We start from the raw sequence: 25,516 nt of genomic DNA on the forward strand, positions 1-25,516 counted from the left end.
CCCATTTCACTCTGTGTCATAGAGTCCTCCAGATGTACAGCTCTGAAACAGACCCTTCGGTCCAACCAGTCCATGCTGACCAGGTATCCCAACCTAATCTAGTCCCATGTGCCAGTACATGGCCCATATCCCTCCAAACCCTTCGTATTCCCGTCCCCATCCAAATGCCTCTTAAATGTTGCAATTGTACCGGCCTCCACCACATCCTCTGGCAGCTCATTCCATACACGTACCACCCTCTGGGTGAAAAAGTTGCCCCTTAAGTCTCTTTTATATCTTTCCCCTCTCACCCTAAACCTATGCCCTCTAGTTCTGGACTCTCCCACCCCAGGGAAAAGACTTTGTCTATTTACCCTATCCATGCCCCTCATAATTTTGTAAACCTCTATAAAGTTACCCCTCAGCCTCCGACACTCCGGGGAAAACAGCCCCAGCCTCTTCAGCCTCTCCCTGTAGCTCAAACCCTCCAACCCTGACAACATCCTTGTAAATCTCCATCTGCCTCCAATCTGTTTCCTTCAATCTCTTTCTCCATTTGTCTCCCCATCCCTTCTCTATATCTCTCTCCATCTCTGTTTGTCCCCCCTCTTTGCCTATCTCTCTACCTCCCTGTGTCTCCCATTCTGTCTCTCAATCTCTGACTCCTTCCATTTCTCTCCCTCTGTCTCCTTGTCCCTCTGCATATTTCTCTCTCTCTCTCTCTGTCTCCATCTTTGTTTCTCTCTCTATTTGCCCTACTTTGCTCTGTCCAGTCTCCCTGATTCCCTCCGTGTATCTCTCTCTATCTGTCTGTCTCTATCTATCTTCATCTCCCCGTATTCCCCTGTTTCTCTTGTTCTGTCTCTCTCGCTCTGCCTCCCACTGTCTCTCTCTTATTTTCAGTAAGAGAGACAGGGCTGGGGTATTAAGGAGGGCTGCAGGGATCAGAGTGAACATGCTCTCGTTTCCCCTTCGTGCAGCACAAGGGCAGTGAAAGGGGGACCCTTCTCTAACAGAGTGTTGCCTCATTGACTCAGCATTTGACAGGAAGGACTCATTGTTAAAAATTGGATGGATTGGGAAATGAGGAATGCTACCAAGTCGCTGCGAGGCTGGCGGATTGAGGAGGTTGATGAGGAGTTCTTGTTGTATCCTGTCCCTGTGACAGTGCTGCTGTACCTGGAAAGGCTTGAGTGAGGTCTCATCCATAGCCAAACGTCCATATTCAGTGAAGAGCTGCAACAGAAAAGGACAAGGAAGTTACAGGCAAACAAGGCCACGGATGTCAAAATCGGCTAAGCCGACTCAATACTTTACAAACCCCATGTCTGTCTGTAACACTGGGGGTCACACACTTCAGATTACAGGGACTCTCAGTCCAAGACACACTCCAGAAACCAGAGATCATCATCTAGCATGAAAATACTGTTATTGAAGGAGTGGGCACTGTTGGAGGGTCAGTGCTGAGGGAGCGGGCACTGTCGGAGGGTCAGTGCTGAGGGAGCGGGCACTGTCGGAGGGTCAGTGCTGAGGGAGCGGGAACTGTCGGAGGGTCAGTGCTGAGGGAGCGGGCACTGTCGGAGGGTCAGTGCTGAGGGAGCGGGCACTGTTGGAGGGTCAGTGCTGAAGGAGCGGGCACTGTCAGAGGATCAGTGCTGAGGGAGCGGGCACTGTCGGACGGTCAGTGCTGAGGGAGCGGGCACTGTCAGAGGGTCAGTGCTGAGGGAGCAGGCACTATCGGACGGTCAGTGCTGAGGGAATGGGCACTGTAGGAGGGTCAGTGCTGAGGGAGCAGGCACTGTCAGACAGTCAGTGCTGAGGGAGCGGGCACTGACAGTTGGTTAGTGCTGAGGGAGTGGGCACCGTCAGACGGTCAGTGCTGAGGGAGTGGGCACTGTCAGACGGTCAGTGCAGAGGGAGCGGGCACCGTCAGACAGTCAGTGCTGAGGGAGTGGGCACTGTCAGACGGTCAGTGCTGAGGGAGCGGGCACCGTCAGACGGTCAGTGCTGAGGGAGTGGGCACTGTCAGACGGTCAGTGCAGAGGGAGCAGGCACCGTCAGACAGTCAGTGCTGAGGGGGTGGGCACTGTTAGAGGGTCAGTGCTGAGGGAGCGGGCACTGTCAGATGGTCAGTGCTGAGGGAGTGGGCACTGACAGTTGGTCAGTGCAGAGGGAGCGGGCACTGTCAGACGGTCAGTGCCGAGGGAGTGGGCACTGTCAGAGGGTCAGTGCTGAGGGAGCGGGCACTCTCAGATGGTCAGTGCTGAGGGAGTGGGCACTGTCAGATGGTCAGTGCTGAGGGAGTGGGCACTGTCAGACGGTCAGTGCTGAGGGAGCGGGCACTGTCAGAGGGTCAGTGCTGAGGGAGTGGGCACTGTTGGAGGATCAGTGCTGAGGGAGCGGGCACTGTCAGAGGGTCAGTGCTGAGGGAGCGGGCACTGTCAGATGGTCAGTGCTGAGGGAGTGGGCACTGTCAGAGGGTCAGTGCTGAGGGAGCAGGCACTGTCAGATGGTCAGTGCTGAGGGAGTGGGCAGTGTTGGAGGATCAGTGCTGAGGGAGCGGGCACTGTCAGACGGTCAGTGCTGAGGGAGTGGGCACTGTCAGACGGTCAGTGCTGAGGGAGCGGGCACTTTCCGACGGTCAGTGCTGAGGGAGTGGGCACTGTCAGAGGGTCAGTGCTGACTGAGCGGGCACTGTCAGAGGGTCAGTGCTGAGGGAGCAGGCACTGTCAGACGGTCAGTGCTGAGGGAGTGGGCACTGTCAGACGGTCAGTGCTGAGGGAGTGGGCACTGTCAGAGGGTCAGTGCTGAGGGAGCGGGCATTGTCAGACGGTCAGTGCTGAGGGAGTGGGCACTGTCAGACGGTCAGTGCTGAGGGAGTGGGCACTGTTGGGGGGTCAGTGCTAAGGGAGCGCCACACTGTCAGAGGGTCAGTGCTGAGGGAGCGGGCACTGTCAGAGGGTCAGTGCTGAGCGAGTGGGCACTGTCGGAGGGTCAGTGCTGAGGGAGTGGGCACTGTCACAGGGTCAGTGCTGAGGGAGCAGGCACTGTCAGAGGGTCAGTGCTGAGAAAGTGGGCACTGTCACAGGGTCAGTGCTGAGGGAGCGGGCACTGTCAGAGGGTCAGTGCTGAGGGAGCGGGCACTGTCGGACAGTCAGTGCTGAGGGAGCGGGCACTGTCAGATGGTCAGTGCTGAGGGAGTGGGCACTGTCAGAGGGTCAGGGCTGAGGAAGTGGGCACTGTCGGGCGGTCAGTGCTGAGGGAGTGCCACACTGTTAGAGAGTCAGTGCTCAGGGTGTGGGCACTGTCAGAGGCTCAGCGCGGAGGGAGCGGGCACTGTCGGACGGTCAATGCTGAGGGAGCGCTGCACTGTCGGAAGGTCTGTGCTGAGGGAGCGGGCACTGTCAGAGGGTCAGTGCTGAGGGAGTGGGCACTGTCAGAGGGTCAGGGCTGAGGGAGCAGGCACTGTCAGAGGGTCAGGGCTGAGGAAGTGAGCACTGTCAGAGGGTCAGTGCTGAGGGAGCGTGCACTGTCAGAGGGTCAGTGCTGAGAGAGTTCGCACTGTCCGAGGGTCAGTGCTGAGGGAGCGGGCACTGTCAGAGGATCAGTGCTGAGGGAGCGTGCACTGTCAGAGGGTCAGTGCTGAGAGAGTTCGCACTGTCCGAGGGTCAGTGCTGAGGGAGCGGGCACTGTCAGAGGATCAGTGCTGAGGGAGCGGGCACTGTCGGACGGTCAGTGCTGAGGGAGCGGGCACTGTCAGAGGGTCAGTGCTGAGGGAGCAGGCACTATCGGACGGTCAGTGCTGAGGGAATGGGCACTGTAGGAGGGTCAGTGCTGAGGGAGCAGGCACTGTCAGACAGTCAGTGCTGAGGGAGCGGGCACTGTCAGACGGTCAGTGCAGAGGGAGCGGGCACCGTCAGACAGTCAGTGCTGAGGGAGTGGGCACTGTTAGAGGGTCAGTGCTGAGGGAGTGGGCACTGTCAGACGGTCAGTGCTGAGGGAGCGGGCACCGTCAGACGGTCAGTGCTGAGGGAGTGGGCACTGTCAGACGGTCAGTGCAGAGGGAGCAGGCACCGTCAGACAGTCAGTGCTGAGGGGGCGGGCACTGTTAGAGGGTCAGTGCTGAGGGAGCGGGAACTGTCAGATGGTCAGTGCTGAGGGAGTGGGCACTGACAGTTGGTCAGTGCAGAGGGAGCGGGCACTGTCAGACGGTCAGTGCCGAGGGAGTGGGCACTGTCAGATGGTCAGTGCTGAGGGAGTGGGCACTGTCAGATGGTCAGTGCTGAGGGAGTGGGCACTGTCAGACGGTCAGTGCTGAGGGAGTGGGCACTGTCAGACGGTCAGTGCTGAGGGAGCGGGCACTGTCAGAGGGTCAGTGCTGAGGGAGTGGGCACTGTTGGAGGATCAGTGCTGAGGGAGCGGGCACTGTCAGAGGGTCAGTGCTGAGGGAGCGGGCACTGTCAGATGGTCAGTGCTGAGGGAGTGGGCACTGTCAGAGGGTCAGTGCTGAGGGAGCAGGCACTGTCAGATGGTCAGTGCTGAGGGAGTGGGCAGTGTTGGAGGATCAGTGCTGAGGGAGCGGGCACTGTCAGACGGTCAGTGCTGAGGGAGTGGGCACTGTCAGACGGTCAGTGCTGAGGGAGCGGGCACCTTCCGACGGTCAGTGCTGAGGGAGTGGGCACTGTCAGAGGGTCAGTGCTGACTGAGCGGGCACTGTCAGAGGGTCAGTGCTGAGGGAGCAGGCACTGTCAGACGGTCAGTGCTGAGGGAGTGGGCACTGTCAGACGGTCAGTGCTGAGGGAGTGGGCACTGTCAGAGGGTCAGTGCTGAGGGAGCGGGCATTGTCAGACGGTCAGTGCTGAGGGAGTGGGCACTGTCAGACGGTCAGTGCTGAGGGAGTGGGCACTGTTGGAGGGTCAGTGCTGAGGGAGCGCCACACTGTCAGAGGGTCAGTGCTGAGGGAGCGGGCACTCTCAGATGGTCAGTGCTGAGGGAGTGGGCACTGTCAGATGGTCAGTGCTGAGGGAGTGGGCACTGTCAGACGGTCAGTGCTGAGGGAGCGGGCACTGTCAGAGGGTCAGTGCTGAGGGAGTGGGCACTGTTGGAGGATCAGTGCTGAGGGAGCGGGCACTGTCAGAGGGTCAGTGCTGAGGGAGCGGGCACTGTCAGATGGTCAGTGCTGAGGGAGTGGGCACTGTCAGAGGGTCAGTGCTGAGGGAGCAGGCACTGTCAGATGGTCAGTGCTGAGGGAGTGGGCACTGTTGGAGGATCAGTGCTGAGGGAGCGGGCACTGTCAGACGGTCAGTGCTGAGGGAGTGGGCACTGTCAGACGGTCAGTGCTGAGGGAGCGGGCACTTTCCGACGGTCAGTGCTGAGGGAGTGGGCACTGTCAGAGGGTCAGTGCTGACTGAGCGGGCACTGTCAGAGGGTCAGTGCTGAGGGAGCAGGCACTGTCAGACGGTCAGTGCTGAGGGAGTGGGCACTGTCAGACGGTCAGTGCTGAGGGAGTGGGCACTGTCAGAGGGTCAGTGCTGAGGGAGCGGGCATTGTCAGACGGTCAGTGCTGAGGGAGTGGGCACTGTCAGACGGTCAGTGCTGAGGGAGTGGGCACTGTTGGAGGGTCAGTGCTAAGGGAGCGCCACACTGTCAGAGGGTCAGTGCTGAGGGAGCGGGCACTGTCAGAGGGTCAGTGCTGAGCGAGTGGGCACTGTCAGAGGGTCAGTGCTGAGGGAGTGGGCACTGTCACAGGGTCAGTGCTGAGGGAGCAGGCACTGTCAGAGGGTCAGTGCTGAGAAAGTGGGCACTGTCACAGGGTCAGTGCTGAGGGAGCAGGCACTGTCAGAGGGTCAGTGCTGAGGGAGCGGGCACTGTCGGACAGTCAGTGCTGAAGGAGCGGGCACTGTCAGATGGTCAGTGCTGAGGGAGCGGGCACTGTCAGAGGGTCAGGGCTGAGGAAGTGGGCACTGTCGGGCGGTCAGTGCTGAGGGAGTGCCACACTGTTAGAGAGTCAGTGCTCAGGGTGTGGGCACTGTCAGAGGCTCAGCGCGGAGGGAGCGGGCACTGTCGGACGGTCAATGCTGAGGGAGCGCTGCACTGTCGGAAGGTCTGTGCTGAGGGAGCGGGCACTGTCAGAGGGTCAGTGCTGAGGGAGTGGGCACTGTCAGAGGGTCAGGGCTGAGGGAGCAGGCACTGTCAGAGGGTCAGGGCTGAGGAAGTGAGCACTGTCAGAGGGTCAGTGCTGAGGGAGCGTGCACTGTCAGAGGGTCAGTGCTGAGAGAGTTCGCACTGTCCGAGGGTCAGTGCTGAGGGAGCGGGCACTGTCAGAGGATCAGTGCTGAGGGAGCGGGCACTGTCGGACGGTCAGTGCTGAGGGAGCGGGCACTGTCAGAGGGTCAGTGCTGAGGGAGCAGGCACTATCGGACGGTCAGTGCTGAGGGAATGGGCACTGTAGGAGGGTCAGTGCTGAGGGAGCGGGCACTGTCAGACGGTCAGTGCTGAGGGAGTGGGCACTGTCAGACGGTCAGTGCTGAGGGAGCGGGCACCTTCCGACGGTCAGTGCTGAGGGAGTGGGCACTGTCAGAGGGTCAGTGCTGACTGAGCGGGCACTGTCAGAGGGTCAGTGCTGAGGGAGCAGGCACTGTCAGACGGTCAGTGCTGAGGGAGTGGGCACTGTCAGACGGTCAGTGCTGAGGGAGTGGGCACTGTCAGAGGGTCAGTGCTGAGGGAGCGGGCATTGTCAGACGGTCAGTGCTGAGGGAGTGGGCACTGTCAGACGGTCAGTGCTGAGGGAGTGGGCACTGTTGGGGGGTCAGTGCTGAGGGAGCGCCACACTGTCAGAGGGTCAGTGCTGAGGGAGCGGGCAATCTCAGATGGTCAGTGCTGAGGGAGTGGGCACTGTCAGATGGTCAGTGCTGAGGGAGTGGGCACTGTCAGACGGTCAGTGCTGAGGGAGCGGGCACTGTCAGAGGGTCAGTGCTGAGGGAGTGGGCACTGTTGGAGGATCAGTGCTGAGGGAGCAGCCACTGTCAGAGGGTCAGTGCTGAGGGAGCGGGCACTGTCAGATGGTCAGTGCTGAGGGAGTGGGCACTGTCAGAGGGTCAGTGCTGAGGGAGCGCCACACTGTCAGAGGGTCAGTGCTGAGGGAGCGGGCACTGTCAGAGGGTCAGTGCTGAGCGAGTGGGCACTGTCGGAGGGTCAGTGCTGAGGGAGTGGGCACTGTCAGACGGTCAGTGCTGAGGGAGCGGGCACTGTCAGAGGGTCAGTGCTGAGGGAGTGGGCACTGTTGGAGGATCAGTGCTGAGGGAGCGGGCACTGTCAGACGGTCAGTGCTGAGGGAGTGGGCACTGTCAGACGGTCAGTGCTGAGGGAGCGGGCACCTTCCGACGGTCAGTGCTGAGGGAGTGGGCACTGTCAGAGGGTCAGTGCTGACTGAGCGGGCACTGTCAGAGGGTCAGTGCTGAGGGAGCAGGCACTGTCAGACGGTCAGTGCTGAGGGAGTGGGCACTGTCAGACGGTCAGTGCTGAGGGAGTGGGCACTGTCAGAGGGTCAGTGCTGAGGGAGCGGGCATTGTCAGACGGTCAGTGCTGAGGGAGTGGGCACTGTCAGACGGTCAGTGCTGAGGGAGTGGGCACTGTTGGAGGGTCAGTGCTGAGGGAGCGCCACACTGTCAGAGGGTCAGTGCTGAGGGAGCGGGCACTGTCAGAGGGTCAGTGCTGAGCGAGTGGGCACTGTCGGAGGGTCAGTGCTGAGGGAGTGGGCACTGTCACAGGGTCAGTGCTGAGGGAGCAGGCACTGTCAGAGGGTCAGTGCTGAGAAAGTGGGCACTGTCACAGGGTCAGTGCTGAGGGAGCGGGCACTGTCAGAGGGTCAGTGCTGAGGGAGCGGGCACTATCAGATGGTCAGTGCTGAGGGAGCGGGCACTGTCAGAGGGTCAGGGCTGAGGAAGTGGGCACTGTCAGGCGGTCAGTGCTGAGGGAGTGCCACACTGTTAGAGAGTCAGTGCTCAGGGTGTGGGCACTGTCAGAGGCTCAGCGCGGAGGGAGCGGGCACTGTCGGACGGTCAATGCTGAGGGAGCGCTGCACTGTCGGAAGGTCTGTGCTGAGGGAGCGGGCACTGTCAGAGGGTCAGTGCTGAGGGAGCAGGCACTGTCAGAGGGTCAGGGCTGAGGAAGTGAGCACTGTCAGAGGGTCAGTGCTGAGGGAGCGTGCACTGTCAGAGGGTCAGTGCTGAGAGAGTTCGCACTGTCCGAGGGTCAGTGCTGAGGGAGTGGGCACTGTCGGAGGGTCAGTGCTGAGGGAGTGGGCACTGTCAGGCAGTCAGTGCTGAGGGAGCGCCACACTGTTGGAGGGTCAGTGCTCAGGGAGTGGGCACTGTCAGAGGCTCGGCGCGGAGGGAGCGGGCACTGTCGGACGGTCAATGCTGAGGGAGCGCTGCACTGTTGGAACGTCTGTGCTGAGGGAGTGGGCACTGTCAGAGGGTCAGTGCTGAGGGAGCGCTGCACTGTCGAACGGTCAGTGCTGAGGGAGCGCTGCACTGTCGGAGGGTCATTGCTGAGGGAGCGCTGCACTGTCGGACGGTCAATGCTGAGTGAGCGCTGCACTGTCGGACGGTCAGTGCTGAGGGAGTGGGCACTGTCAGATAGTCAGTGCTGAGGGAGCGCTGCACTTTCGGATGGTCAGTGCTGCGGGAGCGCTGCACTGTCGTAGGGTCAGTGCGGAGGGAGTAGGCACTGTCAGAGGCTCAGTGCGGAGGGAGTAGGCACTGTCAGAGGGTAAGTGCTAATGGAGTGGGCACTGTCAGAGGCTCAGCACAGAGGGAGCAGGCACTGTCAGAGGGTCAGTACTGAGGGAGTGGGCAGTGTCGGATGGTCAGTGCTGAGGGAGTGTCGCACTGTCAGACGGTCAGTACTGAGAGCGCGGATACGTCGGAGGGTCAGTGCTGAGGGAGCGGGCACTGTTGGAGGGTCAGTGCTGAGGGAGCGGGCACTATTGGAGGGTCAGTGCTAAGGGAGCGCCACACTGTCAGAGGGTCAGTGCTGAGGGAGTGGGCACTGTCGGAGGGTCAGTTCTGAGGGAGTGGGCACTGTCAGAGGGTCAGTGCTGAGGGAGCGGGCACTGTCAGAGGGTCAGTGCTGAGAAAGTGCGCACTGTCAGAGGGTCAGTGCTGAGGGAGCGGGCACTGTCAGAGGGTCAGTGCTGAGGAAGCGGGCACTGTCAGACGGTCAGTGCTGAGGAAGCGGGCACTGTCAGACGGTCAGTGCTGAGGGAGTGGGCACTGTCAGAGGGTCAGTGCTGAGGGAGCGGGCACTGTCGGACGGTCAGTGCTGAGGGAGCGGGCACTGTCAGATGGTCAGTGCTGAGGGAGCGGGCACTGCCAGAGGGTCAGTGCTGAGGGAGTGGGCACTGTCAGAGGGTCAGTGCTGAGGGAGCGGGCACTGTCAGAGGGTCACGGCTGAGGAAGTGGGCACTGTCAGAGGGTCAGTGCTGAGGGAGTGGGCACTGTCTGAGGGTCAGTGCTGAGGGAGTGGGCACTGTCAAAGGGTCAGTGCTGAGGGAGCGGGCACTGTTGGAGGGTCAATGCTGTTGGAGCGGGCACTGTCGGATGGTCACTGCTGAGGAAGCGGGCACTGTTGGAGGGTCAGTGCTGAGGGAGGGCACACTGTCGGAGGGTCAGTGTTGTGGGAGAGTCGCACTGTCAGAGGGTCAGTGCTGAGGGAGTGCCGCACTGTCAGAGGGTCAGTGTTGTGGGAGCAGGCACTGACAGAAGGTCAGGGCTGAGGAAGTGGGCACTGTCGGGTGGTCAATGCTGAGGGAGCGCCACACTGTTGGAGGGTCAGTGCTCAGGGAGTGGGCACTGTCAGAGGCTCAGCGCGGAGGGAGCGGGCACTGTCGGACGGTCAATGCTGAGGGAGAGCTGCACTGTCGGAAGGTCTGTGCTGAGGGAGCGGGCACTGTCAGAGGGTCAGTGCTGAGGGAGCGCTGCACTGTCGGACGGTCAGTGCTGAGGGAGCGCTGCACTGTCAGAAGGTCTGTGCTGAGGGAGCGGGAACTGTCAGAGGCTCAGTGCGGAGGGAGTAGGCACTGTCAGAGGGTCAGTGCTAAGGGAGTGGGCACTGTCAGAGGGCACTGTCAGAGGGTCAGTGCTGAGGGAGCAGGTACTGTCAGAGGCTCAACACAGAGGGAGCAGGCACTGTCAGAGGGTCAGTACTGAGGTGGTGCTGCACTGTCGGATGGTCAGTGCTGAGGGAGTGTCGCACTGTGAGAGGGTCAGTACTGAGAGCGCGGACACGTCGGAGGGTCAGTGCTGAGGGAGCGGGCACTGTTGGAGGGTCAGTGCTAAGAGAGCGCCACACTGTCAGAGGGTCAGTCCTAAGGGAGTGGGCACTGTCGGACGGTCATTACTGAGGGAGTGGGCACTGTCTGAGGGTCAGCGCTTAAGAAGTGGACACTGTCAGAGGGTCAGCGCTGAGGGAGCGGGCACTGTCGGAGGGTCAGTGCTGAGGGAGCGGGCACTGTCGGACAGTCAGTGCTGAGGGAGTGGGCACTGTCGGTCGGTCGTTACTGAGGGAGTGGGCACTGTCTGAGGGTCAGCGCTTAAGAAGTGGACACTGTCAGAGGGTCAGCGCTGAGGGACCGGGCACTGTCAGACGGTCAGTGCTGAGGGAGTGGGCACTGTCTGAGGGTCAGCGCTTAAGAAGTGGACACTGTCAGAGGGTCAGTGCTGAGGGAGCGGACACTGTCGGAGGGTCAGTGCTGTTGGAGCGGGCACTGTCGGATGGTCAGTGCTGAGGGAGCGGACACTGTCGGAGGGTCAGTGCTGAGGGAGTGGGCACTGTCACAGGGTCAGTGCTGAGGGAGCGGGCACTGTCGGAGGGTCAGTGCTGAGGGAGCAGGCACTGTCTGAGGGTCAGTAATGAGAGAGCGGACACTGTCGGAGGGTCAGTGCTGAGGGAGCGGGCACTGTCGGATGGTCAGCGCTGAGGGAGTGGGCACTGTCAGAGGTTCAGTACTGAGAGAGCGGACACTGTCGAAGGGTCAGTGCTGAGGGAGTGGGCACTGTCAGAGGGTCAGTGCTGAGAGAGTGGGCACTGTCGGAGGGACAGTACTGAGAGAGCAGGCACTGTCAGAGGGTCAGTGCTGAGGGAGCAGGCACTGTCGGAGGGTCAGTGCTGAGGGAGTGGGCACTGTCGGAGGGTCAGTGCTGAGGGAGTGGGCACTGTCCGAGGGTCAGTGCTGAGGGAGCGGGCACTGTCGGAGGGTCAGTGCTGAGGGAGCGGACACTGTCGGAGGGTCAGTGCTGAGGGAGCGGGCACTGTCGGAGGGTCAGTGCTGAGGGAGCGGGCACTGTGGGAGGGTCAGTGCTGAGGGAGCGGGCACTGTCGGAGGGTCAGTGCTGAGGGAGTGGGCACTGTCCGAGGGTCAGTGCTGAGGGAGCGGGCACTGTCGGAGGGTCAGTGCTGAGGGAGCGGGCACTGTCAGAGGCTCAGTGCAGAGGGAGTAGGCACTGTCAGAGGGTCAGTGCTAAGGGAGTGGGCACTGTCAGAGGGCACTGTCAGAGGGTCAGTGCTGAGGGAGCAGGTACTGTCAGAGGCTCAACACAGAGGGAGCAGGCACTGTCAGAGGGTCAGTACTGAGGTGGTGCTGCACTGTCGGATGGTCAGTACTGAGGGAGTGTCGCACTGTGAGAGGGTCAGTACTGAGAGCGCGGACACGTCGGAGGGTCAGTGCTGAGGGAGCGGGCACTGTTGGAGGGTCAGTGCTAAGAGAGCGCCACACTGTCAGAGGGTCAGTCCTAAGGGAGTGGGCACTGTCGGACGGTCATTACTGAGGGAGTGGGCACTGTCTGAGGGTCAGCGCTTAAGAAGTGGACACTGTCAGAGGGTCAGCGCTGAGGGAGCGGGCACTGTCGGAGGGTCAGTGCTGAGGGAGCGGGCACTGTCGGACAGTCAGTGCTGAGGGAGTGGGCACTGTCGGTCGGTCGTTACTGAGGGAGTGGACACTGTCCGGCGGTCAGCGCTGAAGAAGTGGACATTGTCGGAGGGTCAGCGCTGAGGGAGCGGGCACTGTCGGAGGGTCAGTGCTGAGGGAGCAGGCTCTGTCGGAGAGTCAGTGCTCAGGGAGTGTCGCACTATCAGAGGGTCAGTGCTGAGGGAGTGCTGCACTGTCGGAGGGTCAGTGCTAAGGGAGCACCACACTGTCAGAGGGTCAGTGCTGAAGGAGTGGGCACTGTGGGAGGGTCATTACTGAGGGAGTGGACACTGTCCGAGGGTCAGTGCTGAAGACGTGGACACTGTCGGACGGTCAGTGCTGAGGGAGCAGGTACTGTCGGAGGGTCAGTGCTGACGGAACGGGCACTGTTGGAGGGTCAGTGCTGAGGGAGTGGGCACTGTCTGAGGGTCAGTAATGAGAGAGCGGACACCGTCGGAGGGTCAGTGCTGAGGGAGTGGACACTGTCGGAGGGTGAGCGCTGAGGGAGCGGGCACTGTCGGAGGGTCAGTACTGAGGGAGGGGACACTGTCGGAGGATCAGTGCTGAGGGAGTGGACACTGTCGGATGGTCAACGCTTAGGGAGTGGGCACTGTCGGAGGGTCAGTGCTGAGGGAGTGCCGCACTGTCGGAGGGTCAGCACAGAGGGAGCAGGCACAGTCGGAGGGTCAGAACTGAGGGAGCGGGCACTGTCCGAGGGTCAGTGCTGAGGGAGTGGGCACTGTCGGAGGGTCAGTGATGAGGGAGCGGCACTGTCAGAGGGTCAGTGCTGAGAGAGTGGGCACTGTCGGAGGGTCAGTAATGAGAGAGCGAACACTGTCGGACGGTCAGTGCTGAGGGAGTGGGCACTGTCGGAGGGTCAGTACGGAGGGAGCAGGCACTGTCCGAGGGTCAGTGCTGAGGGAGCGGGCACTGTTGGAGGGGGAACGCTGAGGGAGCGGGCACTGTCGGAGGGTCAGTGCTGTTGGAGCGGGCACTGTCGGATGATCAGTGCTGAGGGAGTGGGCACTGTCAGAGGGTCAGAGCTTTGGGAGTGGGCACTGTCGGAGGGTCAGTGCTGAGGGAGTGGCGCACTCTCAGAGGGTCATTGCTGAGGGGGTGGGCACCGTCGGAGGGTCAGTGCTGAGGGAGTGGGCACTGTCAGAGGGTCAGTGCTGAGGGAGTGGGCACTGTCCGAGGGTCAGTGCTGAGGGAGGGGGCACTGTCAGAGGGTCAGTGCTGAGGGAGTGGGCACTGTCAGAGGGTCAGTGCTGAGGGAGTGGGCACTGTCGGAGGGTCAGTGCTGTTGGAGCGGGCACTGTCGGATGGTCAGTGCTGAGGGAGCGGACACTGTCGGAGGGTCAGTGCTGTTGGAGCGGGCACTGTCGGATGGTCAGTGCTGAGGGAGCGGACACTGTCGGAGGGTCAGTGCTGAGGGAGTGGGCACTGTCACAGGGTCAGTGCTGAGGGAGCGGGCACTGTCGGAGGGTCAGTGCTGAGGGAGCAGGCACTGTCTGAGGGTCAGTAATGAGAGAGCGGACACTGTCGGAGGGTCAGTGCTGAGGGAGCGGGCACTGTCGGATGGTCAGCGTTGAGGGAGTGGGCACTGTCAGAGGTTCAGTGCTGAGAGAGCGGACACTCTCGAAGGGTCAGTGCTGAGAGAGTGGGCACTGTCGGAGGGACAGTACTGAGAGAGCAGGCACTGTCAGAGGGTCAGTGCTGAGGGAGCAGGCACTGTCGGAGGGTCAGTGCTGAGGGAGTGGGCACTGTCGGAGGGTCAGTGCTGAGGGAGTGGGCACTGTCCGAGGGTCAGTGCTGAGGGAGCGGGCACTGTCGGAGGGTCAGTGCTGAGGGAGCGGACACTGTCGGAGGGTCAGTGCTGAGGGAGTGGGCACTGTCGGAGGGTCAGTGCTGAGGGAGCGGGCACTGTGGGAGGGTCAGTGCTGAGGGAGCGGGCACTGTCGGAGGGTCAGTGCTGAGGGAGCGGGCACTGTCGGAGGGTCAGTGCTGAGGGAGCGGACACTGTCGGAGGGTCAGCGCTGAGGGAGTGGGCACTGTCGGAGGGTCAGTGCTGAGAGAGTGGGCACCATCGGAGGGTCAGTACTGAGAGAGCAGGCACTGTCCGAGGGTCAGTGCTGAGGGAGTGGGCACTGTCAGAGAGTCAGTGCTGAGGGAGTGGGCACTGTCAGAGGGTCAGTGCTGAGGGAGCGCGCACTGTCGGAGGGTCAGTGCTGTTGGAGCGGGCACTGTCGGATGGTCAGTGCTGAGGGAGCGGACACTGTCGGAGGGTCAGTGCTGAGGGAATGGGCACTGTCACAGGGTCAGTGCTGAGGGAGTGTGCACTGTCCGAGGGTCAGTGCTGAGGGAGCGGGCACTGTCGGAGGGTCAGTGCTGTTGGAGCGGGCACTGTTGGATGGTCAGTGCTGAGGGAGCGGACACTGTCGGAGGGTCAGCGCTGAGGGAGTGGGCACTGTTGGAGGGTCAGTGCTGAGGGAGCGGGCACTGTCGGAGGGTCAGTGCTGAGGGAGCGGACACTGTCGGAGGGTCAGTGCTGAGGGAGTGGGCACTGTCGGAGGGTCAGTGCTGAGGGAGCGGGCACTGTGGGAGGGTCAGTGCTGAGGGAGCGGGCACTGTCGGAGGGTCAGTGCTGAGGGAGCGGGCACTGTCGGAGGGTCAGTGCTGAGGGAGCGGACACTGTCGGAGGGTCAGTGCTGAGGGAGTGGGCACTGTCACAGGGTCAGTGCTGAGGGAGTGTGCACTGTCCGATGGTCAGTGCTGAGGGAGCGGGCACTGTCGGAGGGTCAGTGCTGTTGGAGCGAGCACTGTCGGAGGGTCAGTGCTGAGGGAGTGGGCACTGTCACAGGGTCAGTGCTGAGGGAGTGGGCACTGTCAGAGGGTCAGTGCTGTGGGAGTGCCGCACTGTCAGAGGGTCAGGGCTGAGGGAGCACTGAGGGAGTGGGCACTGTCGGAGGGACAGTACTGAGAGAGCAGGCACTGTCGGAGGGTCAGTGCTGAGAGAGTGGGCACCATCGGAGGGTCAGTACTGAGAGAGCAGGCACTGTCCGAGGGTCAGTGCTGAGGGAGTGGGCACTGTCAGAGAGTCAGTGCTGAGGGAGTGGGCACTGTCAGAGGGTCAGTGCTGAGGGAGTGGGCACTGTCCGAGGGTCAGTGCTGAGGGAGCGCGCACTGTCGGAGGGTCAGTGCTGTTGGAGCGGGCACTGTCGGATGGTCAGTGCTGAGGGAGCGGACACTGTCGGAGGGTCAGTGCTGAGGGAATGGGCACTGTCACAGGGTCAGTGCTGAGGGAGTGTGCACTGTCCGAGGGTCAGTGCTGAGGGAGCGGGCACTGTCGGAGGGTCAGTGCTGTTGGAGCGGGCACTGTTGGATGGTCAGTGCTGAGGGAGCGGACACTGTCGGAGGGTCAGCGCTGAGGGAGTGGGCACTGTTGGAGGGTCAGTGCTGAGGGAGTGGGCACTGTCAGAGGGTCAGTGCTGAGGGAGCGGGCACTGTCGGAGGGTCAGTGCTGTGGGAGTGCCGCACTGTCAGAGGGTCAGTGCTGAGGGAGCGGGCACTGTCCGAGGGTCAGTGCTGAGGGAGCGGGCACTGTCGGAGGGTCAGTGCTGTTGGAGCGGGCACTGTTGGATGGTCAGTGCTGAGGGAGCGGACACTGTCGGAGGGTCAGCGCTGAGGGAGTGGGCACTGTTGGAGGGTCAGTGCTGAGGGAGTGGGCACTGTCAGAGGGTCAGTGCTGAGGGAGTGGGCACTGATTCCTGTAAAATTCCATTTGAGTCACTGATGTCCCTTGGGAAAGAGAAATCTGCCATCCTTCCGCAGTCTGGCTCACATGTGACTCACCACACACAGCGATGTGGCTGAGTCTTAAATGCCCCCTGAAATGGCAGAACGGAACACTGAATCCAGGGGTATCTAGAAATGTCCAACATCCCATGATAGAATAAAGAATGGTTGCCCGAGTTACACAGACCAACCTGGAGATGCTGTAAGTCATCCTCCTGAATATTGTGTGTTAAGTTATACACCTGAAACAAAGCAGAGAGAGTTGATGGCAAAATGAAAGATTCCAGGACAAGGTGAAAAGAGGCGATCAAATTGACTGAGCGACTTTGGAAGCAGAAAGCATTGGTGCTTTTTAGACAAGAGGATCATCGTGATAGACAAGCCAGGGGTCTGTGTTGACTCCACTGCTCTATTCAATAAATACTAATGACAAGGTGGCTCAGTGGTTAGCGCTGCTCACTGACAGCTCCGGAGTACTGGGTTCGATCCCACCCTCGGGCGCCTGTCTCTACAGAGTTTGCACATTCTCCCTGTGTCTGCGTGGGTTTCCTCCGGGTGCTCCGGTTTCCTGCCATAATCCAAAGATGTGCAGTTCAGGGTGGGATTGGCCGTGGGAAATTGTCCCCGTAGTGCCCAGGGATGTACAGGTTAGGGTGGATTGGCCGTGGGAAATTGTCCCATAGTGCCCAGGGATGTGCAGGTTAGGGTGGGTTGGCCATGGGAAATTGTCCCATAGTGCCCAGGGATGTGCAGGTTAGGGTGGATTGGCCATGGGAAATTGTCCCATAGTGCCCAGGGATGTGCAGGTTAGGGTGGATTGGCCGTGGGAAATTGTCCCTGTAGTGCCCAGGGATGTACAGGTTAGGGTGGATTGGCCGTGGGAAATTGTCCCCGTAGTGCCCAGGGATGTACAGGTTAGGGTGGATTGGCCGTGGGAAATTGTCCCATAGTGCCCAGGGATGTGCAGGTTAGGGTGGATTGGCCATGGGAAATTGTCCCATAGAGCCCAGGGATGTGCAGGTTAGGGCGGATTGGCCGTGGGAAGTGCATGGTTACAGGGGTGGGGAGTGGGGGAATGGGTCTGGGTGAGTTGCAGGGTCAGTATGGACTCGATGGCCCAAATGGCCTGCTTCCACACCACAGGGAGTCTAACGATTTGGATTTGTGGTGCACTGTTCCATGGTTTGTGAAAGATATGAAACTAGGGAGAAGGACAGCAACAGATTTTGGGTGAAATGGAGAGACATTGGGCAGATGCAGTTGAACCCAGGGATGTGTGAGCAGCTGCTGGGAAGAGTTAACCCAGGTGGAGAGACACTCCTGACCTCGGTGTCACTGACTGGACCTGGATTCATTCCCCATCCCTAGTTGTCCTTGAGAGGGCTCTGGTGAGCTGACTTTGTTAACTGCTCCAGCCTGTTGAGTGTTGGTACATCCACCCTCCCTCAAGGCAAGGAGTTCCAGGAGTTTGAGCTGAGATTCAAAAAATGGAACAGATTTCACTGGTTTGGAGGGACTTGGGGGCTGTTTATCATGAAGGTGACAAGGACAGGTTTTAATTTGATTGATTCTTGTCCTTTGTACCTAGATACAGTGAGAAGTTTTGTTTTGTGTGTGGTACAGGCAGGTTATACCATACCAAGTGCATCAGGGTGATGGAACAGAGCGAGGAATACAGTGTTACAGCTGCAGAGAAGGTACACAGAGTGCAAGATTAACATTTAGATTAGATTCGATTCCCTACAGTGTGGAAACAGGCCCTTTGGCCCAACAAGTCCACACCGACCCGCCGAAGAGTAACCCACCCAGACACATTTCCCTCTGACTAATGCACCTATCATGATGAGTAATTTAGCATGGCCAATCCACCCAAACCTGCACGTCTTTGGATTGTGGGAGGAAACCGGAGCACCTGGAGGAAACCCACGCAGACACGGGGAGAATGTGCAAACCCCCCACAGACAGATGCCCGAGGCTTTTGCATCTTCTGCCAGACTGGAGAGGGTGGGGGGAGATTCTAACCAAGCTGGGAGGGGCCTGTGATGATGTCGGCTGCCTTCCCCAGGCAGTGGGACGTGTAGATGGAGTCAGTGGGTGGAAGGTTGGCTTGTGCGATGGTCTGGGCTGGGTTCACAGCTCCCTGGAGTTACCTCCCGGTCCTGGGCAGACCAGCTGCCGTTCCACACCGTGGTGCACCCAGATAGAACACTTTCTACAGTGCATGTGTAAAAATTCAGGTGCAGAAGCTTGTTAAACGAGACGGACAGAATCCTCGACTTTATAAACAGTGAGTAAGAGCAAAGAAATTATGTTAAACTCACTTATCAAAGGTGGATTAGGTTCGAGAAAGATGTTGGGTTGAATTCTGGCCCCCATGTTTTAGGAAGGATGTCAAGAATTGTTGAGAGTGAGGAGGGAAATTTACTGGAATGGGACCAAGGGTAAGGGAGCTCAGCGATTAGCGAGTTTTCAGATTTGTAGCTCAGGTTGAGGTTCTGGATGTAGGTTTGCTCGCTGAGCTGGTTTCATGTTTTGGAAGTCGGTCTTATTTATTTCTCCAGATTTCTGAAGTTTTTTGAGTAGGGCTGTGATTCGGTTCTCTGGTTGTGGGGTCGGCTCTATTGCCACTTGTTTGTAAGTGTTGGTATCTGCAAGTAGTGCGTTCACTTTCTCAACATAGGCCTTCAATGTAGCTTTTCAATGTAGAATGACTGTCCAGCGTCCTTTGTCTGCAGGTGGGATCACAATCTTTTTTCAGATAAATGCGAGGTGCTGCATTTTGGGAAAGCAAATCTTAGCAGGACTTATACACTTAATGGTAAATTCCTAGGGAGTGTTGCTGAACAAAGAGACCTTGCAGTGCAGGTTCATAGCTCCTTGAAAGTGGAGTCGCAGGTAGATAGGATAGTGAGGAAGGCGTTTGGTCTGCTTTCCTTTATTGGTCAGAGTATTGAGTACAGGAGTTGGGAGGTCATGTTGCGGCTGTACAGGACATTGGTTAGGCCACTGTTGGAATATTGCGTGCAATTCTGGTCTCCTTCCTATCGGAAAGATGTTGTGAAACTTGAAAGGGTTCAGAAAAGATTTACAAGGATGTTGCCAGGGTTGGAGGGTATGAGCTACAGGGAGAGGCTGAACAGGCTGGGGCTGTTTTCCCTGGAGCGTCGGAGGCTGAGGGGTGACCTTATAGAGGTTTATAAAATTATATGGGGCATGGATAGGGTAAATAGACAAAGTCTTTTCCCTGGGGTCGGGGAGTCCAGAACTAGAGGGGCATAGGTTTAGGGTGAGAGGGGAAAGATATAAAAGAGACCTAAGGGGCAACTTTTTCACGCAGAGGCTGGTACGTGTATGGAATGAGCTGCCAGAGGAAGTGGTGGAGGCTGGTACAATGACAACATTTAAGAGGCATCTGGATGGGTATATGAATAGGAAGGGTTTGGAGGGATATGGGCCGGGTGCTGGCAGGTGGGACTAGATTGGGTTGGGATATCTGGTTGGCATGGATGGGTTGGACCGAAGGGTCTGCTTCCATGCTGTACATCTCTATGACTCTGCGACTCTGGTGCTTTCCTTTCTTGTGTATTGAGCGCGTTTCCTTTCTTCTTCCTGCTTAATGTTGGTGCGACTATCTGTCTGATGGTTTGCTGCTTTTCTTCTGTGAGTTGGCTGTCTTTTAGCGTTGTTTCTAATGCTGCTAAGAAATCTTTCTTGTCCGCACCCTGGAAGTTGTAATTTAATCCTCTTCCGAAGACGGCTTCTTCAGTGTCTGTTAAGGGTCAGTCAGAGAAGTTTTTTATCCATGTTTCTAAGCTTGCCCAGTTTGTTTTGCAGGTCTAGTTTTTTTCATTTTCTGTGTTTGTCGCTGTCTAATATCTGTGGCTTGTCGTCCTGTGCCTGCCCATTCATGGTCTGTTGTGTGAGTGCACCCGCTCAGCAAGCAAACCTACATGCAGTTCAGCAACGGTGCAGAGAGACCGGAGACGCTGCCGGTCATCCTCGGAACACAGATCCAGGAGGAACAAAAGCGAAATACCACAGATGCTGCAAGTGTGAAACAAACACAAGAGAATGCTGGAGAAACTCAGCAGGTTCCGGGCAACACCTGCGGAGAAAGAAACGCAGTTAACCTTTTGGTTTCAGCGCGACTCCTCTTCAGAACTGCTGAAGCAGTGAGGGGGGGGGGAGACTGAATCGAGGCGTTCAGAGTCAGGAAGGGGGGAGTGGAAGGCGCTCCCAGGGCCAGGAGAGTGGGTCACTGGAGGGACACAGGATCAAAAGGAATTGGGGACAGAACCCTAGGGAGGGAGGAGGATGTTTTATCTGAGGACGCGAGTTGCTGTGATCTGGGAAAGGGCGGGGAGGGAGGGGAGAAGATTCAACAGGAATTTCCAAAACTGGGGGGAGTCGGAGAAATACTGGGAAAGGAGGAACTGGCTTGCTGTGCGTTGGCAGGGACGGGTTGGATGGAATTTTTCAATGAGCTGGCACAGAATGATGGGCCAAAAGAGCTCCTCCTGTTAGTCCATGACCTGAATCATTAGCGCCACACTGTAAAACTACTGGGACCACAAACTCTGACCAGTACCCTCTGTGTCCCCCCCCCCCCGGACGGCAGGCTGTTTATGAGGATAGGAGAGCTTCCGAGGCTGCACAGGAGCTTCTCCGCAAGCCGTGCCAGGAGGGCAGTGTTGGTGGGCACAGCGGAGTGGCTGCCAGCCAAACAGCCCCAGGGAGGTATCGTGACGGTGTTTAACACTGCCTGAGGATACACGAGTGGGTTTTGCAGGAAGGGGTGGCGAGAGGGGCGTCGAAGGGAACCAGTGCAGCGAGCCTGGCTGCTCCCCCCCACCCCACCTTTGCACCCGAGTTACTGAGACCAAGAGGGCAGAGCCCGAGGCGCGCTGACTCAGACTGGAGACGGGGGAGAGTGAAACAGACCAATGGGTGTGGAGCACAGTGGAGGAATAGAAACTGAAAGGGGATCTCTGCAGAGGAGAGTGAACACACCCCGAGGTTGTGAAGCCTTGCCTGCACGCCTCACCCTGCCATGCCCTACCTGCACAGAGCTGGTCATGGCGCTCAGGGCGAAGATAGTGGCACAGTCCTTCACCGTCGACTGGCTGTCAAAGGCTCCCTGAGTGTCCATCAGCATCACAGCGACCTAGGGGGAAGGGAGGGGGCAAAAAGCAGGGGGGAGAGGTCACCAGGAATTGGTGGCAAGGTCATGCTGCGGGAGCAAGAGACACATAAGCGCAGCTACTTCAGCGCTGACCCGACAGAGTCCCCACTCCCCCAGCACTGACCCTCCGACAGTGCCCACTCCCTCAGCACTGACCCGCCGACAGTGCCCACTCCCCCAGCACTGACCCTCTGACAGTGCCTGCTCCCTCAGCACTGACCCTCCGACAGTGCCCACTCCCTCAGCACTGACCCTCCGACAGTGCCCACTCCCTCAGCACTGACCCTCTGACAGTGCCTGCTCCCTCAGCACTGACCCTCCGACAGTGCCCACTCCCTCAGCACTGACCCTCCGACAGTGCCCACTCCCCCAGCACTGACCCTCTGACAGTGCCTGCTCCCTCAGCACTGACCCTCCGACAGTGCCCACTCCCCCAGCACTGACCCTCTGACAGTGCCCGCTCCCCCAGCACTGACCCTCCGACAGTGCCCACTCCCTCAGCACTGACCCTCCGACAGTGCCCACTCCCTTAGCACTGACCCTCCGACATGTGCCCACTCCCTCAGCATTGACCCTCTGACAGTGCCCACTCCCTCAGCACTGACCCTCCGACAGTGCCCACTCCCTCAGCACTGACCCTCTGACAGTGCCCACTCCCTCAGCATTGACCCTCCGACAGTGCCTGCTCCCTCAGCACTGACCCTCCGACAGTGCCGACTCCCTCAGCACTGACCCTCCGACAGTGCCCACTCCCTCAGCACTGACCCTCTGACAGTGCCCACTCCCTCAGCATTGACCCTCCGACAGTGCCTGCTCCCTCAGCACTGACCCCCCGACAGTGCCCACTCCCTCAGCACTGACCCTCCGACAGTGCCCACGCCCTCAGCACTGACCCTCCGACAGTGCCCACTCCCTCAGCAGTGACCCTCTGACAGTGCCCACTCCCTCAGCACTGACCTTCCGACAGTGCCCACTCCCTCAGCACTGACCCTTCGACAGTGCCCACTCCCTCAGCACTGACCCTCTGACAGTGCCCACTCCCTCAGCACAGACCCTCCCAGAGTCCCCACTCCCTCAGCACCGACCCTCGAACAGTGCCTGTTCCCTCGGCACTGACCCTCTGACAGTGCCTACTCCCTCAGTGCTGACCCTCCGACAGTGCCCACTCCCTCAGTGCTGACCCTCCGACAGTGCCCACTCCCTCAGCACTGACCCTCTGACAGTGCCCACTCCCTCAGCACTGACCCTCCGACAGTGCCCACTCCCTCAGCAGTGACCCTCTGACAGTGCCCACTCCCTCAGCAGTGACCCTCTGACAGTGCCCACTCCCTCAGCAGTGACCTTCCGACAGTGCCCACTCCCTCAGCACTGACCCTCCCAGAGTCCCCACTCCCTCAGCACCGACCCTCGAACAGTGCCTGTTCCCTCAGCACTGACCCTCTGACAGTGCCAACTCCCTCAGTGCTGACCCTCCGACAGTGCCCGCTCCTTCAGCACTGACCCTCGAACAGTGCCCGCTCCCTCAGCACTGACCCTCTGACAGTGCCCGCTCCCTCAGCACTGACCCTCTGACAGTGCCCACTCCCTCAGCGCTGACCCTCCGACAGTGCCCACTCCCTCAGCACTGACCCTCCGACAGTGCCCACTCCCTCAGCACTGACCCTCTGACAGTGCCGCAGATCCAGGAATTATGGAAAGGTGTCTCCTGATCCCAATCCCACTCCGGCTGGGATGGTGAAGTCTCTGTACCTTTTTCCCATTTGGTTTCTGAACAATGAACACTTCAGTCCAGATGAGGATCCCATTGGTGTCAGGGTCAGACCCTCCCCTCCAGGAAAACCCAGTCAGTGGCTTATCATCACGCCCGAGCCAGTTCACTGTCGATCCAAACTTCTGCAGGTGGAACACACACAGCACCATGGAGTGTGTTAGCAGGCACACCCTGTGGCATTCACCCAACCCTGAGTAGCTGCTGCCCCACAGTGCCATCTCCTCCTCCAGCCCCTACACCCCCTCCCTATCTCTGTAACCGCCTCCAGCCCCTACACCCCCTCCCTATCTCTGTAACCCCCTCCAGCCCTACACCCCCTCCCTATCTCTGTAACCCCCTCCAGCCCCTACACCCCCTCCCTATCTCTGTAACCCCCTCCAACCCCTACACCCCCTCCCTATCTCTGTAACCCCCTCCAGCCCTACACCCCCTCCCTATCTCTGTAACCCCCTCCAGCCCTACACCCCCTCCCCATCTCTGTAACCCCCTCCAGCCTCTACACCCCCTCCCCATCTCTGTAACCCCCTCCAGCCCCTACACCTCCTCCCCATCTCTGTAACCCCCTCCAACCCCTACACCCCCTCCCTATCTCTGTAACCCCCTCCAGCCCCTACACCCCCTCCCTATCTCTGTAACCCCCTCCAGCCCCTACACCCCCTCCCTATCTCTGTAACCCTCTCCCGCCCCTACACCCCCTCCCTATCTCTGTAACCCCGCTCCAGGCCCTACACCCCCTCCCTATCTGTGTGACTCCCTCCAGTCCCTACACCCCCTCCCTATCTCTGTAACCCCTCCAGCCCCTACACACCCTCCCTATCTGTGTGACTCCCTCCAGTCCCTACCCCCCTCCCTATCTCTGTAACCCCTCCAGCCCCTACACACCCTCCCTATCTGTGTGACTCCCTCCAGTCCCTACACACCCTCCCTATCTCTGTAACCCCTCCAGCCCCTACACCCCCTCCCTATCTCTTTAACCCCCTCCAGCCCCTACACCCCCTCCCTATCTCTGTAACCCCCTCCAGCCCCTACACCCCCTCCCTATCTCTTTAACCCCCTCCAGCCCCTACACCCCCTCCCTATCTCTGAAACCTCCTCCAGCCCCTACACCCCCTCCCTATCTCTGAAACCTCCTCCAGCCCCTACACCCCCTCCCTATCTCTGTAACCCCCTCCAGCCCCTACACCCCCTCCCTATCTCTTTAACCCCCTCCAGCCCCTACATCCCCTCCCTATCTCTGTAACCCCCTCCAGCCCCTACACCCCCTCCCTATCTCTGTAACCCCCTCCAGCCCCTACATCCCCTCCCTATCTCTGTAACCCCCTCCAGCCCCTACACCCTGTCCCTATCTCTTTAACCCCCTCCAGCCCCTACACCCCCTCCCTATCTCTGAAACCTCCTCCAGCCCCTACTCCCCCTTCCTATCTCTGTAACCCCTCCAGCCCCTACACCCCCTCCCTATCTCTGTAACCCGCTCCAGCCCCTGCACCTCCTCCCTATCTCTGTAACACTCTCCAGCCCCTACACCCCCTCCCTATCTGTGTGACTCCCTCCAGTCCCTACACCTCCTCCCTATCTCTGTAACCCCATCCAGCCCCTACACCCCCTCCCTATCTCTTTAACCCCCTCCAGCCCCTACACCCCCTCCCTATCTCTGTAACTCCCTCCAGCCCCTACACCCCCTTCCTATCTCTGTCACCCCCTCCGGCCCTTACACCCCCTCCCTATCTCTGTAACCCCCTCCAGCCTCTACGCCCCCTTCCTATCCCTGTAACCCCCTCCAGCACCTACACCCCCTCCCTATCTCTGTAACCCCCTCCGGCCCCTACACCCCCTACCAACTCTGTAACCCCCTCCAGCACCTACACCCCCTCCCTATCCCTATAACCCCCCTCCAGCCCCTACACCCCCTCCCTATCCCTGTAACCCCCTCCAGCCCCTACACCCCCTCCCTATCTCGGTCTGTCCCTCCAATCCCGGCCTCTGGAGCATCCCGATTCCCATCTCCCCGTCATTGGGGGCCATGTCTCCAGCTGCCTGATGCCCGGAGATCGGGAATCCCACCCCCCCCCCCCAACCCCTCTCTCTGCCCTCCCCGGTCAGCTGTTACTTGTCTGTGTTTCCGACTGCGTGTCCACACCGGGAGGGGGTTTGGGAGGCGGTGTGGGGAGGGAGAGGTACCACTACCTGTTTGTACATGAAGCGCAGCATGAAGTCCAAGAGGAAGGATTTGCCCTTGCGGAAGGCCCCAGCCACAGCCAGGAGCACCACGTTGAGATCCTGGACTGCCTCCCCCAGCAGAATGCTCTCCAAGGCCCGGGTGTCCAGGTGGAAGGAGTGATCATCCTTCTCAAAGCGGATGATCTGCAGGGATCTGGCCAACTGGCACGACATGTCGCCTGCGAGAGAGGGAGAGAGAGAGAGGGGGGGGACAGAGGGAATCCGCTGTTACTCCCTGGCACGGGCTGGCAAACAGCACTCTGGATGTCCCCCCAGCCAACGTAATACATGTTGTAATGTGGGAAACGCCGCAGTCTCCCTGTGCACAGTCAGATCCCACTCTCAGCAGTAAACGAGTGACCCAGTCTGTCCGCCCTGAGTGAGGGATAAATATCGGACCTCAGCTCCCCTGCCACAACTCCCCCATTTCCGTCTTACAATAGTGGCCGTGGGTTCTTTTACATCCCCACCCCAACCCCTGAGAGGGCAGACAGGATCTCATTGGATAGAGGGCTCCTCCAACAGTGCGGTGCACCCTCCGACAGTGCCTGCTCCCTCAGCACTGACCCTCCGACAGTGCCCACTCCCTCAGCACTGACCCTCC

The 25,516-nt window shown here is 59.6% G+C and overlaps 1 protein-coding gene across 1 annotated transcript in view; it reads right to left on the reverse strand.

The window, feature by feature from the left end:
- The window catches only part of LOC122545508 (atlastin-3-like), a 55,896-nt gene extending 30,810 nt beyond the window's left edge, over positions 1 to 25,086 (reverse strand). Inside the window, exons 1-5 of the mRNA XM_087983591.1 lie at positions 24,880 to 25,086; positions 22,674 to 22,817; positions 20,802 to 20,906; positions 15,934 to 15,984; positions 1,159 to 1,215 (exon numbers count right to left, since the gene is read on the reverse strand). Coding sequence (XP_087839717.1) covers positions 1,159 to 1,215; positions 15,934 to 15,984; positions 20,802 to 20,906; positions 22,674 to 22,817; positions 24,880 to 25,086 — 564 coding nt within the window. The remainder of the gene's footprint in view (positions 1 to 1,158; positions 1,216 to 15,933; positions 15,985 to 20,801; positions 20,907 to 22,673; positions 22,818 to 24,879) is intronic.
- Positions 25,087 to 25,516: the final 430 nt, after the last annotated feature.

Source organism: Chiloscyllium plagiosum, unplaced genomic scaffold (assembly GCF_037043375.1).
Source record: "Chiloscyllium plagiosum isolate Xiang-an unplaced genomic scaffold, Cpla_swu_hap1 HiC_scaffold_46, whole genome shotgun sequence".
In the NCBI taxonomy this organism is placed as follows: Eukaryota; Metazoa; Chordata; class Chondrichthyes; order Orectolobiformes; family Hemiscylliidae; genus Chiloscyllium; species Chiloscyllium plagiosum.